At 40.8% G+C, this 17,191-nt stretch overlaps 1 protein-coding gene across 2 annotated transcripts in view; it reads right to left on the bottom strand.

Moving 5' to 3' along the window:
* The window catches only part of aldh1a2 (aldehyde dehydrogenase 1 family, member A2), a 68,847-nt gene extending 61,130 nt beyond the window's left edge, over positions 1–7,717 (bottom strand). Inside the window, exon 1 of one of the 2 annotated variants that reach the window (XM_039770230.1) lies at positions 7,612–7,717. Coding sequence is in view for 1 of the 2 variants with exons in the window: in XM_039770229.1 (XP_039626163.1) it covers positions 6,664–6,780 (117 nt within the window). In the remaining variant the exon portion in view is untranslated. Of the gene's footprint in view, positions 1–6,663; positions 7,111–7,611 lie in introns of those variants that run through there. The other variant, XM_039770229.1, reaches the window with a different exon arrangement.
* Positions 7,718–17,191: the final 9,474 nt, after the last annotated feature.

Here is a 17,191-nt window from a genome sequence, read left to right as displayed (position 1 = left end):
AAAAACCATTGCTTGACAAAAATATTTAATTCTGTGAAGATTTCTTTGCATATTAAATTGGTTCTTTGGACTTTGAAAAGGTTTCTAATATACAGTATGGACAAAATATAAATCTTTAATGTAGAGTAGGCTGCCTAGCAGGATACCAGCAGATCAAGAAAACCTAAGCAGCAAGAGTCAGGAACCCACTGGTATTTCACAAATCTGTTATCATCTCTTCGTGGTTATTTATGACAGCTATAAATAGATAAAAGTTCTTTCTGGACCCTTTTTATGGATGGTTCTTTTGGGAACCAAAGACAGTTCCCCTATGGCATGGCTCAGAATAACCACTTAGGCAAACTTATTTTTGAGAGTGTACATGGTTGTGATTACAGAATGTATGTTTTTAATGCCATAGGTGAGTTTACTTATCTGCAGGGTGTAAAGGAGTGAAGAGTATTAGTGCACTTGTGAAGTATGCAGGTATGCTTGAAAATGCGAATGGTCATGTGTGCAGGGTGTGTGAACGCATGTATTAAATACACATGTGACTGAGTAGGTGCAGGCTTCTGAGCCTAGACCATGAAAATACAAGAGTATACGAAAACACTAAAAAAGCATAAAAGTGGCAACATGTGTCTTTGTATGTGTTGTTATGAGTATGTCATGGAGTAGTAAGGACAAAACTTCGGGTAAAAACTGAAAATTGAAATAAAGTGTGCGCACCACCTACTTTATCCGAATAACTGAGTGAGGCTGCATGCATTTTCATGAGAAGCCTTTAAAACAGACAAGCAGAGACAAATGCTGTATGTGAAAAACGGGCCAAAACTTCATATATTTTGTATATGAATACATCTGTCTGCGCTGGGCTGGTGCCCTGCCCAGGGTTTGTATCCTGCCTTGCGCCCTGTGTTGGCTGGGATTGGCTCCAGCAGACCACTGTGACCCTGTAGTTAGGATATAGCAGGTTGGATAATGGATGGATGGATATATTTGTTGTACACACTCTTAAAAATACTGGTTCTTTAATGGCACTTTATGGTTTCTTTATGGGTCTTATTGCTTGACAGAGCACCATTTTATTTTCGGATGGGTTCTTTGCTTTGAAAAACTTCCTAATACTTAACAAATTAGTTACTGTACATATACAGCAAGAGTCCATTTTAAAGCACAACCCATTTGAATTTCACAACTCTGTTACCATCTATTCATGTTTTTTACTTTATGGAACCTGTTACGGATCTAAATAAATAAAGTTCTTTCTGTTACCTTCATTTGGATAAGCCTTTTGGGAATCAAAACTGGTTCACCTATGGCATCAGTCTGAAGAACCACTCTGGCTCCTTTATTTTTGTAGCATTCACCTATAGTGCGCATGTGTCTATAGATAGTCAACAGATTGTTGATTTATGTTTTTTGTTTTTTCTCAGAATGATTATTCGAATAAAATGCTGCAGGCATACCTAATTTAGCAGAGTAAAAGTGTGCAATGCGATCCATTGTGATAATCCAGTGCGAGGACACACTGAACAAACGAGAGCATAGAGAGGCACTTCACATGTTCACGCCCAACCAGACACTTCTTTATTTTAGGTTGTGCAAGCCAAATATTAAAGTCAGTTACCATAAACAGAAAAGTGCATCTGAATTCCGAAGAAGATGAAATAAATCATGTTCACTTTGAAATTAACTTCGAGAAGCCAGCAGGCATTGAGGGTCACCTCAGTTGAAGTGAAGAGCAGAGAATCTAAAATATCTAGTAATTTCTAAATTTAGTGATTTCTTTTCTTGGATCACTGTTCTTGGCATAGTATTGTACTTTGTAGTATGAAACTGCTAGCATAATTTCAGTCTCTGGCTATGTGGAGTCTAAACACTCTTGCCATGTCTGGGTGGGTTTTGGTACATTAGGTTGAATGGCCATAATTTGTTATGTTTGTATGAGTGGCTCCTGTAGTCGACTGACTGGAGCCTGCCTTGTGCTTGATGTTGTCCAGCTCCCTCACAATCTTGAAATGGATTAAATTGGTTTAAGAATGTTAAGTAAGAATATTTGTTTTATTTTAATTTACATGAAATTAAAAATCATGATGTGATTTCCAATAAATTGTTAAGTATCAAAGATTTGCTGTTGAATACTGTTCTTTACCACGAGGAGGAAACATCTCAACCACAATTTACATAATCTTTTACACTACTGCTATTCCATGATTTTAGACCTACCTAAAAAGTTACAACCAGAATAATCGACCAGTTAGTCAATCTTTTTGCAGTTCAAGTACTTTCACTTAACACTTTATAAAAGAAAATAGGAGCACAAAATTGCCACAGCAGCATGAAGATTTTGCATTGATTTTAGTTGCTTGCATTGCATGTAGGGCAAAGGAGGGTTTGTGATACCTTGCCATGCAGCAGAAAATTAATAACACATAAGTTCACCTTGGTAGCACTGGTGGGAAGACAGGAGTGATGAATAAGGCTTTGAATGGTCTCTGCAGGCAGACGGAATTCATCCCACAGAGTTCCTTGTGCCACACATAAGGTACAAACCTGGACCTGGAGGGCGTAAATCAAATGCCATCTAAACAGCCGCTAATGCATTCAAATTGAATACGTGTCTTTGTTTCTCCCTGTGTGTATCCTCTAGGCTCAGTCGGAGGCCATGTAATGCTAATAGTATGTGGGGGAAGCCTGCAGATCGCCTGCTGGGTATAAGACAGGATTTATAGTCAAGGTGCTGAACTCATTGACACTTAATGACTAAACGGTTGGAACCAGCAGCTAAACGTTAATCTGAAAAAATCTTCATCCAGACTGTGTAAACGCCTTTCACTGTAGTGGGGCATTGTAACCAGTGTATTGATTACACAAAACACAGCCAGTCAACAAATCAAGTGTCTTCTCTAAGCAACTCTAAAGATGCACTGGGAAAGAGTCATTTACCCCAGCCCTGCTTGCTTTCTTCCTCTGGAAAGTGGATTAACACCAACCCGCCATTCTCACAAACACCCACAGAGGCTTAATGTTGTTATACAAGGTTCACTTCATTCATTTTCCCTGAAGAGCATTAAAAAAAAACAGCTGAAGGAAGAGTCTACAAAGCAATTCTAATTGCAAAGACTAGGTGAGGAAGGACAAAACTTTAAGTTTGTGCTTGCTGTATCTGAAAGAAAATGCACTAGTTATTGCCAAAATGTGCCAGCTAATCTAAAGAGAGGTTTTCATGTTTAATGTGTGATTTGACAATTTACTTTACGAAAGTGCCAGACATGGCTAACTCCCTAATTTTCTCAGAATAAGCTTGCATTGTCAATGTGCTAATATGAATAGCCAAACTTTCAGATTGCTGTAGGGTGGGTCAAAGTAGGGTTGTATAAAAGGTAAAGAACACATGTTACTTGACCTAGATGTGTTCAATTCTGAGGAAAAAGAAGACAATCAGGCCATCTTCATTTAAATTTACCTTTTAGTTGGCTTTTCATTGCTGCAAATGACCTGATAAAAAGGCTTACTTTAGAGTAGTTAACTACTGGAATATTGTGCTAAAATAGGTAGATAGATAGATCTTTTGTAATAGTTTAGATAGATAGATAGATATTTTGTAATAGTTTAGATAGATAGATAGATAGATAGATAGATAGATAGATAGATAGATAGATAGATAGATCTTTTGTAATAGTTGCATACAATTTGCTTAAGCATACATAAACCTTAAATTACCAATCTGCAATGATACAGATACTGAATTCAGTAATAATATACAAAAATGGACAGCTAAAAAGGTTTGCTTATGTGCAACCTTGGCAGCATGTTAGTGTTAGTGTAGATATTTATATTTTCTAAACCCACTTTCTTCTATTGAGGGCCTACCTCTGTTTATTAGTGATGCTGCAATCCATCTGTCCCATTTGTATTGTATAATTTATTGCATCACTCCAATTGTCATTTTTCAATTTAGAGTGGCATTGACCAATGGAAGTGGCCATCCCAAGTTCAGCAGACAGCACTCACACAAATACACACACACCCATACAAAACACATTCATCGGTTTCACTAGGACATGTCATAACTTTTAGAAGAAGTTGAAGACCTGGGAGGAAACCCACCTAAAAACTTGAGAGTATGACATGTGGAATCAGTGATGAGGTAATACTATCTAACACCTTGGACCTTGCAGATGTTCATTACCAATATTGAAATGTCAATTTACTAGATAAGAAGCAGGTTAAACGACCAGTTGTGCCTTATAACAGGAAGGTCCTCAGTCTCTGAGCGGCTGTTTTAGGCAGAAATTGCAAAAAAAAAATAAAATAAATAAGAGGTCCAAAGAAACTCCTTTTGTGATAGCTTTCATGAAGGTAGTGGTTTACGGAATTATTAAATAATTCATATTACTTCCTTTCCACGTTACTGTACACAATTAAACTTTATCAACTAACCCAAACCTGATTTAAAAAACAGCATATTTAACCGTGATTTGCTTACAGGTGACAGAAATCTGTAGTCAAAATGCTATTTAATTAAATAGACTGTATATGCAAGGTTTTATTCCTGAAACAAGTCTTAGTTTTCTAGAAAACGTCAATGCTGTATATTTTAACACTTACAGTACATATAATGAATGCTAAAATCAAGGCGTTTTGAAAGATGTCACTGAAGGAGAACTGGAAGAACAGTCGCATAAGAGACAGACATGTAAGTAAGAATTTCACTGTACTCGCACTTATTCGTGTTTGTTCTTTTCAGTGACTTTCCAAATTCCAAACATGTGCTGCTTACGTTGATTGGACACACTAATTTGTTCAGCTATGAGGAAGAGAAGCGGTGTGCATGATTCTGATAAAACATACCACTTACCTTATTTTCAGCAGAACTACAGTACCTCCGAATTCAGGTATATAATACAGGCTACACGTTGTATATGTGTATGAACTTGGCGTTTATTATCGGTTTACAGGGCTATTATTATCACGCGTCCAGCTTGATTCCTAAATCTAAACTGAGACTATGCACAATATTAGTGAATGAATCAGTTAGGTCAGAGTGCTAATTGTATATAGATCTCGAATCGATCGATTACGCAAGAACTGTGAAAAAAAAATAAGTATGGACATTTAAGTATGAAATAACTATGAAAATATATCTTTGTACTGTATGATGATGTTCACAAAGCTGGCTGACTAGCAGCTCAATCTCGTCTTTCATCTGCTGCCCATTTCTGATCGTTTCATTTATTACATTCATTATTCAGAAATCCACCTGCATCTAAAACTACGTCTGTTGACTTTATGACTAGCATTTAAAGAGACCAGAGGCCTCTGCAGTAAATACTCCCTTGTCGCGAAAAGCCCATCTGTGGCCTCATTTTATTAATATTGAGAGTTTATGTTACTATACACAACAGTATAGCAGTCCAAAGTGAATGGAATGAACACGCTCGGAGTTATTAAGAAGATCATCATCCAGAAAGTCACGTTTATTGCATATCGCAGAAATTAAAAAAGGTAACGACAGACTTGATATCGGGAAATATCTACACTATAAAACATTCTGTAGACACTTCAGTGGTCAGCAAGTAGGCTCGATCGCCTTTCTGTTCCAATTATAAGTGGTTGTGATTTCTGCTTCCTAGTGAAGTAAAGCCTAACTGTGTAACGGCTAATGCAAAAAAGGTTTCAATAATGGTCGTGTTTGAAATTAAGAAGTATACTAATTATAGTATACAATAGCAATAAGGACTTAGATGAGTTAAGTCTGATGCATTCTTTGAAGCATGCATCTTTTTTCAGCCACTCACCCATTTGCCATACCAGATAAAAGCAACCTTGTAGGTATCTATCATATAGTGCTCTTCAGTTCTATCTGTCTAAAAACAAAATTCGCAATTAGAAAAATGAAAATTTGTCACCTTGTAAATGACTTTAGTCATCCCTTATTTCTTCCCATATTTCTGAAATTTGCCTTCAGTTAAACTGTTTCATAAGATGCAGGAGTCTACAAAATATGCATATAAGGCGTCTTTCATATCATTGCTTTTTTTTAATTTTGAATTTAATTTATGATACATTAAGATGTTGACTTTGTACATTGTACATTTAAACCTTTAATAATAAATAAATCAACATGGTTCGTACGTTTACTATACAAGTTTAACAGTGTGCCCGAAAAACAGCTATCCATACATCCATTCAAACATCCATCCTTTTTAATACCCCACTTAAACTGATTACACAGCAAGGGGCGGACACAGCTTATTCCAGCACACAAACCATTGAGCCAGTCCACCTTAGGTCACATTTACGCGCGCACGCAGACATATCAGGTCAGTTTAGGGTGTCTAAGTAATCTAGCACTCAAATCTGGGGTTTTCTCTACTTTCTTTCAGTTAGATAGATAGATAGATAGATAGATAGATAGATAGATAGATAGATAGATAGATAGATAGATAGATAGATAGATAGAGCGTCAGGAAATCTCAATGCAAGTTGGTAAACAGCTTGACAGTTCATACTCTTAAGCCTCTGTGTTTTCTGGGATCAGCAAACACTTTTGCCTTATCGAGCACGCATTGTGGCACTACACACACAACTCCAATAAAAGTAGTAAAAAGTAATAAATACAACACAAGAAAATGTTGAGAGGCAGAACTGAAAGTAAGTTGGAGTACACCGACTAACCTTTGTATACTTGATCTCCAAGTTGGCCACTGGCGAAGGCATGAGGTGGAGCGATGCCATGAGAGCTGCCGGGTCTGTCTTGACTTCCCCAGGGAGTTCAATTTTACTGGAAGTCATTGTGCCAAAGCTGCCTTTCTGATTTAGATCTGACCTGGGATTTTTATACGAGATTTCTGATTAGAGTTTTGGGCTTCTTCCTGTGTATATAGCCAGGTGCCAGCCTCAGTCCATTTTTATTGGGTCTCAGCTGAGAGGCAGGGGGCTGGACCATCCTCCCAGGAATGATATAATTAAAATTTCACATTTACATAAACCCTTCACCACAGCCCCGCTAGCAGTACAAGAAAACTAAACTAAAACACGTAGTCCCTCTGGATGATCTGGCAGTATTCACAAAGGGAAACCGTATCTTTTTTTTTGTTTTGTTTGTTTAACTTAAGCCATCTCTTATATGCATACAACCCGCTAAATACAGCACAGTATTAATCAAAAGAAAAAAGCGCTTGTCTAAAACCACTGTGGGTTTACACGTTTTAATTAAAGCCGAATTAACAGAGAGGTGTCACCTACACCTTGTCGGCAGGGCAAGTTTCTAATCATTACCAGACGGCTGCTTTTTGCAAAGCGGCCGCCGACGTTTAAACCGTGAACTTAATTAGACATGAGCTGTTAAATAAGCGCATTTTGATATTTGATCTCGATGCTGTGTATTCCGCTCTGAAAGACTTTTTAGTGGATTAGTTTTGAACCATTTTCTCTGCTAGTGCTATACTTGGTAATGCAGGTAATGCACGCTGCTTCAAAAATATAGCATATTAAATAAAACAGTGTTACTATAAGTAAAACAAACTGATTTTACTGCAGAATGGCAAACAAGTCTCCCAACACGCCTCCTGAAGATTAACCCTTCCCAAAAGACGCCGAGTCCAGCATGTGTGTAGTACTTACTTATCCGTCTGAGATCTGCTCGCTTCAGCAAGCGAAGGGAGGCTCTGGAGTCTCAGATCCACTTGCGCAATGCTTCCCGCACTGTACTGGGACTGTTCGGCATCCTCTCCGTCACGCCGCCAAAGGTCCATCTGGCTGCTTCGAAGTATGGCCAAATGCTTCCTGGCGAATATTTTTAACGGTCGTAAATTCTATCCTAAAATCCTTTTACACAAAGAGTAACGGCATATTATTTACATTCAACACATACAGAGATCATTCTGCTGCTTTTATCTGAAGCAGCAAAGTACAGATTACAGGTAACAGCACCACAGAGAAACAGCTCTGCACAGTACCTGATGTGAGATAAGATTTGGCGTCTGGAATGTCCAACTGTTTAACTGAAATTCACCGTGGGGCACATAAAGTTACCGGTCTCTTTGCAAAAGCAGCAATGTAACTAACGTTTTGTTAGCTTTTGAAAGCAAACTATGTATTTTCATTCAATTCAATCAATACAGTTTCTTTTTTTAGAATGTTTTTAACAAGCGTTGATATCTAGCTTTTATTCCACTCTTTATTTACGTGGGATGTTTCAAATAATGTGATTTGTTTATCTATAATTCTATACTGAGTAACACATCTGTATTCTGATTAAAAAAAAGCATGTTTAATCAAATAGTGCTAAGATAAGAACAACAGATTAATATTACTGCACAATGCCCAATGAACACATCAGTTCATACGTGACAAAGGTGTTACATTAGATGACAAATAAAACAATGCATTATATTTGTCAGAGTTAACCCATTGATTACAGGAAAGGACACACAAGTGTACGCAAATTCTGTCCTCCACTGCTTAATTTGCATACCTCTTTACGACTCAGTAATCTCATTATCCTGTTTAAAAGACCTGAAACTGTGCAGTATGTATTACGGATAATAATTAGAAATACATTATTTTGAAAAGAATACTGAAGTACACAGATCATGGGACTATAAGGAAAAGATATTGGTATTTTGGCTGCTATTACTAGCTATTACATTTTCAACTATAATTACATTTTAGTATATTTCTTTTTTGTCAAAATATGATATTTACTTAAGTCATTTCACTGACAAGATAATGAAGTAGCACCGACTGGTGCAATTTGTAAATCAATTGTGTAACAGACCCTTGAAATGTTTTTGCTCCGTCGCCACTACCTTTTTTCACAGCATGTGTGACTTTCTGAAAATGTCTGTTTTCTTTTACTTCAAAGGAGATAATTCCGAAAAAGTGACATTGATTAATGCAATCAAAACACTTCTTCACTCGAGTATTTTCTTTCAGACTGGTCTAGAAAGTAGAACTTTAAGCGCTCGCGATCGTGAAATTGTATTCCCGCGTATGCGGCGCCATCTGCTGGATATGTAAAATATCGTCTGCACATTAACTCGTGTATACCCATGCTTAAATTAAAGAGCATGCTGCAGCCAGCTTAGTCTTAATTCAGGCAGTGAAAACTGCGCTAATCCATCATAGAGCACTTACTCGTATTGATGACAATTTTAAGTCTTCAGTTAACTTACAAAACTGAACAGGATTGTCTTAGAGAATGTGGAAGGAAAACCAGACTACCTAGAGGAAAATCCATGCACACTCTATGCATGGTATGACTGGGCACAAGATTGCAATCCAGGACGATCACGAATGGATGGATCATCCATGTACAAACATAGCCATTACATTAAAACCTAACTTCTGAATAAAGGTTAAAATATCCATCCATTATCCAACCTGTTATATCCTAACACAGGGTCTTGGGGGTCTGCTGGAGCCAATCCCAGCCAACACAGGATGCAAGGCAGGGAACAAATCCCGGGCAGGTTGCCAGCCCACCGCAGGACACACACACACACCAAGCACAATTTAGAATCGCCAATGCACCTAACCTGCATGTCTTTGGTCTGTGGGAGGAAACCAACGTACCCATGCAGACACGGGGAGAACATGCAAACTCCACACAGGGAGGACCTGGGAAGTGAAAATATGTTTATACTATTGTTTAAGACAAGATTATTGCCCTCTTGTACCAAATTCATTTTTGTTAGCTCAGCAGTGATTATTATATGACAAAAAAGAACAAAAAAACAGCTGCAAACAATTTTGACATTAGGACAGGCAGAAAGGGTATATAAATAATTCTGTGTTAACATAAGGTAAAGGGATAAAATAAAAAATACAAAAATGGCCATTAACAACTACATTACTTGACCTTGTTGATTTCACTTGTAAACAAGTCAAAATCATTCTACTGTGTACACAGGGTATTTATGAAGTATTAAATGATTCAGCAATTACAGAGAGAGGGGTACTAAAAGGATTAAAAAGGCTAACATAAATTAAATTGCTGCGATAATGTTTACACATTAGTGATTAAAAAAGGTGCTGATTTTCATAAATATGTCCATACATAACATTTTTCATAAATCACTGCCTCCTGGGGAAATTCCTACAGACCATAATATAAAAAGGTGATTGATCCGGCTGCAGGATCTGTATGTCGTTTAGGGTAAAAAGTATCAGGAAATATAATTGTAGTCATTGTTAAAAATTAGCATGAGGGATACATATCAAGTATTAGTGTATTACTAAACAATCAAACAGTCAGCAGAGTTTAGACAGGTTGGAAATCATATTTCAGTAATATGCTAGAATTTTATGAGGAAGCAAAAAAAGAATACAATCAGAGAAATGCATATAATGTTTTTTGTTATGATTTTTCAAATTTGATCAAATTACCAGAAGTTGGAAATCAAAGCTGATTGATGGAAAACTGACCTAAATATAGACAACAACACATTATTAGGAGCCTTTTATTAAATTAGATGTTATTAAAAGTAGAGTCTCTCATGGATCAGTGCTGTGACTGCTGCTCTTTTAAAATCATATACATGATCTTGATAAAAATGTAAATAACAACCTGTTTAAGTTTGCAGATGGTATTAATAACTTTACAGTGGCAGATGCCCTAGAGCTAGCAAAATCACCAAAGATGCACTTGGGCAGAATTTAACTTTGGACAGATATGTGGAAGATTTTTATAAACGTCAAGATTCACATACATCCATCCATCCATTCTCTTCCGCTTATCCGAGGTCGGGTCGCGGGGGCAGCAGCTTAAGCAGAGAGGCCCAGACTTCCCTCTCCCGGCCACTTCTTCCAGCTCTTCCGGGAGAATCCCAAGGCGTTCCCAGGCCAGCCGGGAGACATAGTCCCTCCAGCGTGTCCTGGGTCTTCCCCGGGGCCTCCTCCCGGTTGGACGTGCCCGAACACCTCACCAGGGAGGCGTCCAGGAGGCATCCTGATCAGATGCCCGAGCCACCTCATCTGACTCCTCTCGATGCGGAGGAGCAGCGGCTCTACTCTGAGCCCCTCCCGGATGACTGAGCTTCTCACCCTATCTTTAAGGGAAAGCCCAGACACCCTGCGGAGGAAACTCATTTCAGCCGCTTGTATTCGATCTGTTCTTTCGGTCACTACCCATAGCTCATGACCATAGGTGAGGGTAGGAGGTAGATCGACTGGTAAATTGAGAGCTTTGCCTTACGGCTCAGCTCCTTTTTCACCACGACAGACCGATGCAGAGCCCGCATCACTGCGGATGCCGCACCGATCCGCCTGTCGATCTCACGCTCCATTCTTCCCTCACTCGTGAACAAGACCCGAGATACTTGAACTCCTCCACTTGGGGCAGGATCTCTCCCCCAACCCTGAGAGGGCACTCCACCCTTTTCCGGCTGAGGACCATGCTCTCGGATTTGGAGGTGCTGATTCTCATCCCAGCCGCTTCACACTCAGCTGCGAACCGATCCAGAGAGCTGAAGATCACGGCCTGATGAAGCAAACAGGACAACATCATCTGCAAAAAGCAGTGACCCAATCCTGAGTCCACCAAACCGGACCCCTTCAACACCCTGGCTGCGCCTAGAAATTCTGTCCATAAAAGTTATGAACAGAATCGGTGACAAAGGGCAGCCCTGGCGGAGTCCAACTCTCACTGGAAGCGGGCTCGACTTACTGCGGCAATGCGGACCAAGCTCTGACACGGTTGTACAGAGACCGAACAGCTCTTATCAGGGGTCCGGTACCCCATACTCCCGAGCACCCCCACAGGATTCCCGAGGGACACGGTCGAATGCCTTTTCCAAGTCCACAAAACACATGTAGACCGGTCGGGCAAACTCCCATGCACCCTCCAGGACTCTGCTAAGGGTGAAGAGCTGGTCCACTGTTCCGACCAGGGCGAAAACCACACTGTTCCTCCTGAATCCGAGGTTCACTATCCGGCGGACCCTCCTCTCCAGAACCCCGAATAGACTTTTCCAGGGAGGCTGAGGAGTGTGATCCCTCTATAGTTGGAACACACCCTCCGGTCCCCCTTTTTAAAGAGGGGGACCACCACCCCGGTCTGCCAATCCAGAGGCACTGTCCCGATGTCCATGCGATGTTGCAGAGGCGTGTCAACCAAGACAGTCCTACAACATCCAGAGCCTTAAGGAACTCCGGCGATCTCATCCACCCCGGGGCCCTGCCACCAAGGAGTTTTTTGACCACCTCGGTGACTTCAGTCCCAGAGATGGGAGAGCCCACCTCAGAGTCCCCAGGCTCTGCTTCCTCATGGAAGGCATGTTAGTGGGATTGAGGAGGTCTTGAAGTACTCCTCCCACCGACCCTAGCGTCAGTGAGGTCAGCAGCGCACCATCCCCACTATATACGGTGTTGACACTGCACTGCTTCCCCTCCTGAGGCGCGGACGGTGGACCAGAATCTCCTCGAAGCCGTCCGAAAGTCGTTCTCCATGGCCTCTCAAACTCCTCCCATGCCCGAGTTTTGCCTCAGCAACAACGAAGCCGCGTTCGCTTGGCCTGCGGTACCTATCAGCTGCCTCCAGAGACCCACAGGACAAAAAGTCCTATAGGACTCCTTCTTCAGCTTGACGCATCCCTCACGCCGTGTCCACCAGCGGGTTGGGGATTGCCGCCACGACAGGCACCGACCACCTTGCGGCCACAGCTCCGGTCAGCCGCCTCAACAATAGAGGCACGGAACATGGCCCATTCGACTCAATGTCCCCACCTCCCTCGGGGCGTGGTTGAAGTTCTGCGGAGGTGGGAGTTGAAGCTACTTCTGACAGGGGACTCTGCCAGCCGTTCCCAGCAGACCCTCACAACACGTTTGGGCCTACCAGGTCTGACCGGCATCTTCCCCCACCATCGAAGCCAACTCACCACCAGGTGGTGATCAGTTGACAGCTCCGCCCCTCTCTTCACCCGAGTGTCCAAGACATATGGCGCAAGTCCGGCGACACGACCACAAAGTCGATCATCGACCTGAGGCCTAGGGTGTCCTGGTGCCAAGTGCACATATGAACACCCTTATGCTTGAACATGGTGTTCGTTATGGACAATCCGTGACGAGCACAGAAGTCCAATAACAAAACACCGCTCGGGTTCAGATCGGGGGGCCATTCCTCCCAATCACGCCCTTCCAGGTCTCACTGTCATTGCCCACGTGAGCATTGAAGTCTCCCAGCAAAGCGAGGGAATCCCAGAAGGTATGCCCTCTAGCAACCCTCCAGAGACTCCAAAAGGGTGGATACTCCAAACTGCTGTTCGGGCATACGCACAAACAACAGTCAGGACCCTTCCCCACCCGAAGGCGGAGGGAGGCCACCCTCTCGCCCACGGGGTAAACCCCAATGCACAGGCTCAGTGGGGGCAATAAGTATGCCCACACCTGCTCGGCGCCTCACGGGGCAACTCCAGAGTGGTAGAGAGTCCAGCCCCTCTCAAGGAGATTGGTTCCAGAGTCCAAGCTGTGCGTCGAGGTGAGTCCGACTATATCTAGCCGGAACCTCTCGACCTCGCGCACTAGCTCAGGCTCCTTCCCCTTCAGAGAGTGACATTCCACGTCCCAAGAGCCAGTTTCTGTAGCCGAGGATCAGACCGCCAAGGTCCCGCCTCGCCACCACCCAACTCACATTGCACCCAACCTCCTTGGCCCCTCCCATAGGTGGTGAGCCCATGGGGAGGAGGACCCACGTTACCTCTTCGGGCTGTGCCCGGCCGAGCCCATGGGTGCAGGCCCGGCCACCAGGCGCTCGCCATCAGCCCCACCTCCAGGCCTGGCTCCAGAGGGGGGCCCCGGTGACCAGCGTCGGGCAAGGGAAAGCGTTGTCCAGTTTTATTTTCATTGGAGGTTTATTGAACTGCTCTTTGTCTCATCCCTCACCCAGGACCAGTTTGCCTTGGGTGGCCCTACCAGGGGCATAAAGCCCCGGACAACATAGCTCCTAGGATCATTGGGACACGCAAACCCCTCCACCACGATAAGGTGACGGTTCAAGGAGGAATATACATACAGAAAGTGAAAATATTAGATATAACTGCACAATTGTGTGTAAAACTTGAAGTAGGGCTTTAGGGAAGGACTTGGGAGTCATAGTGGAAGCATCACTTTCTAAATCTGGACAGTACACAGAAGTGATTAAGAAGGCCAAAAGCACAATATGGAGAGTCCAAAAAAGAAATGGTGAGGGAAGAGTAACTAGATATGCAGTGCCCTCCATAATGTCTGTGCCAAAGACACATTTTTCCTTTATTTATCCCGCTGCTCCCCCCATTTCAGGGTACCATAATGTTTGGAGCAATTGGCATGACATGTGTTTTTGATTACTTAAGTGTGTTTCATTGGGGAAGGCACATGTATAAAATGTATTGTCATTTTTACATGGTGTGACTAAAGTGTATGCAAATATCCTTAAATTAAGGTTGGCAATGTTCCCTTAATCACATCTGAATTGTTTCATTTGTAATTTAAACTGTGGAGCAGAGGGATAAATCAAGGGAAAATGTGTCTTTGTCCCATACATTATGGATGGCACTGTATTCTAAGGCAGAAGTGCTGAGGCTATAAGGAAGTACTGAAGAAGTAGAATCTTTTCATTGTAAGCGAATTCAGATCAAGAAATTACAAGATGCAAGTGTTCACAATTATGAAAGGAAATAGTACAGAGTATGACACTTATAAAATAAGCTATTCCACAAGCATTTGAGTGCAGAAATAAAGCTGATCAGGGATACATTTCCCACAAATGTTTATTCACACAGAGAACCACAGATATGTGGAATAAGGAATTGAAAAGTCAAGCAGACTGTATATGACTTTCGGGAACCTTTCAGATGTCAACTTTATCTTCATTTGGAAAAGTTGGGTGAATAGGAATTGATGAGCTACATTGGGCTGAATTGCCTATTGTTACTAAAACTTTCCTTATATTCTGTTGATTTAACAGTAGTCCTAATAATGGAGTTACCTGTTTGTGTAACACTTAGAAATAATTTAAGTAAACTGTTAAGCACCCATTGAAATATTTGAGCAGGTGAACGAAGAATCTATAGTTTAATTTTATGCTGTTTGGAAGCATACTAAAGTTTTTTATAAAATAGGCAACTTATTGTGAAGGGCAAGACATGCCGTCTACCGTACTGTACACTTCTCAAACCCATTTAATCCAATTCAGGCTACAGCAGCTCAGAACGTATCCTGACATGGTGGCCAGTACATAGCAGGGCAAACTCAAACACACACGAATTCACCAGTCAACCCAATTTTCACATCTTTGGTGACACAGGAGGAAAATGTGAGTACATTGAAGAAAACTTGCGGTGGCATGGGGAGATTGTACAAATACCAGGACACACTTTGATCCATGAAAGCTGAGCGCAAGCCACTATGCTACCATGTTCCTGTATGCAATCTAGTTATGCTTTAATATAATTCTGACAAGATTTAATTGCATTTTTTACATAAAAATATGGTTTAGACGTATAATGAACACAGCTACAAATTGCAGAATCTTGTACATCCTGAAAAGTAATCTAAAGTTAAATATCTATATCAGTTATTATTAAATTTCTCATTTTTGTTTTAAATTATAATTTGTTAGATGCACATACTTTGTCTTTTTTATATTTGTTTATTGTTTCGTTTAGTTATTCTTTATGCCTCATGATAACTACAGTACATGGTAATAGCATGAACTTGTATTACAATATTTCATCATAGAATAATGATCAAAGTACTTAGTAATTAAATGATTAGTAATTTTTTATGCAGTGCCATCAAACAGTGTTTGCTAGCTATCTGTTTTTTACTATAAAATTAGCACAAAACTAATTAAAAAAAAAGCAAAAGTCATACCTAGAGCGTAGTTTAAAAACGTGATTTCAACTTGAGGCCAAAACTTGTTACAGACCTTTCCTGTCAGTATTGATCAATCTATCACAGTGCAGGTGAGGTTTTTGAGCATGAAGTGCATTTCAGTTGTGCCATGTCATGTCAACAAGATGTGCATTTCAAGTAAGCCAAAAATTCTAAATTTAAATAAAATGTTGCATGTGCCTGTTTCCATGCACAATGTGAGATGAGTAAAAACTAACCTGGCGTTAAAGCCACCCACATTTTCACGGCAGTCTCCCCCTTTGCATATGCACGTTTCTGCTTGGTTTTGCAAACTGGTGGCACCCAGCATCAAAGCAGTGCTACTGTTTCTGTGTGTGTAGCTGCTCCTGAAAGTTTTCTCCTGGTACAGATGAGACCACGTTCCGACTGATGCTTGAAGAATATTAATTTTCTCTCTCTCTTTTTTATAGCTCTCAAACACAGTGAAAAACTAAAATAAAATAAAGCCAGTTAATTAAACAATAAATTAGTTACACAGGTGTAGGGATAACAAAATTAAAACATAAACACCAGAAATTCAGGAGTCTTTCTTACAGTCTCTCTGATTCCACACTCATTTCCATCTTATTAAAACAAAACATTTTCTTCATCTTAGCGTCCATTAAGTGTCTCACTATGTGCATTTCTGCTCCACCAATGAGCCTGATCACATGACCACAGCACCCTTCCATTCAGACCAACTTTGTATACTTATGTACAAATACATTGAGATCAAAAATAAATAAAATATTTACACTTGAAAAGAAAATATCTACAAAATCAAGCATCAAATTTACATATATATACACACATATATTTTGCGACAGCTATAGTGTTATCTCCCTTTTCTCAGATTCACATCAATAATGTGGGATTTATCAAATATATAAAAATTAATTGCATATCAGTTACGAATTTAAGACACTTGATCTGTAGATATTCTGTAGCAATATAATTGTGCATGCAGTGGCCAAACTATTCCAAATACTATAGCTGCTTTAACATTCTTGATCTCAGTCCACCACTAAGAATATCTTAACCCATTGTATCTGTGTGTGGAATCACAGCTGTACAGCAGCTGATCAGAAAGCTCTACGGTGGGTTGTGTTGAGAGCACAGAGGATTATTAGGATACAGCTTCCAGTTTTGAAGGGCATTTATAGCACATGCTGCCTCAGGAAAACCACCTGCAACTGCATGAATTCCACTCACCCATGCGCACAGTCTATTTGAACTTCTCCCATCCGGCAAACACTTCAGAGGTTTTCCTGCACAGACTAAATTTAATCCCAAGAGCTATAAACGCACTCAATTAATCCGTCAAGTGGTC

This window comes from Polypterus senegalus, chromosome 12, assembly GCF_016835505.1.
Source record: "Polypterus senegalus isolate Bchr_013 chromosome 12, ASM1683550v1, whole genome shotgun sequence".
Taxonomy (NCBI): Eukaryota; Metazoa; Chordata; class Cladistia; order Polypteriformes; family Polypteridae; genus Polypterus; species Polypterus senegalus.
The sequence above is the reverse complement of the archived record's forward strand: the minus strand, read 5'-3'. Positions and strand labels throughout refer to the sequence as shown.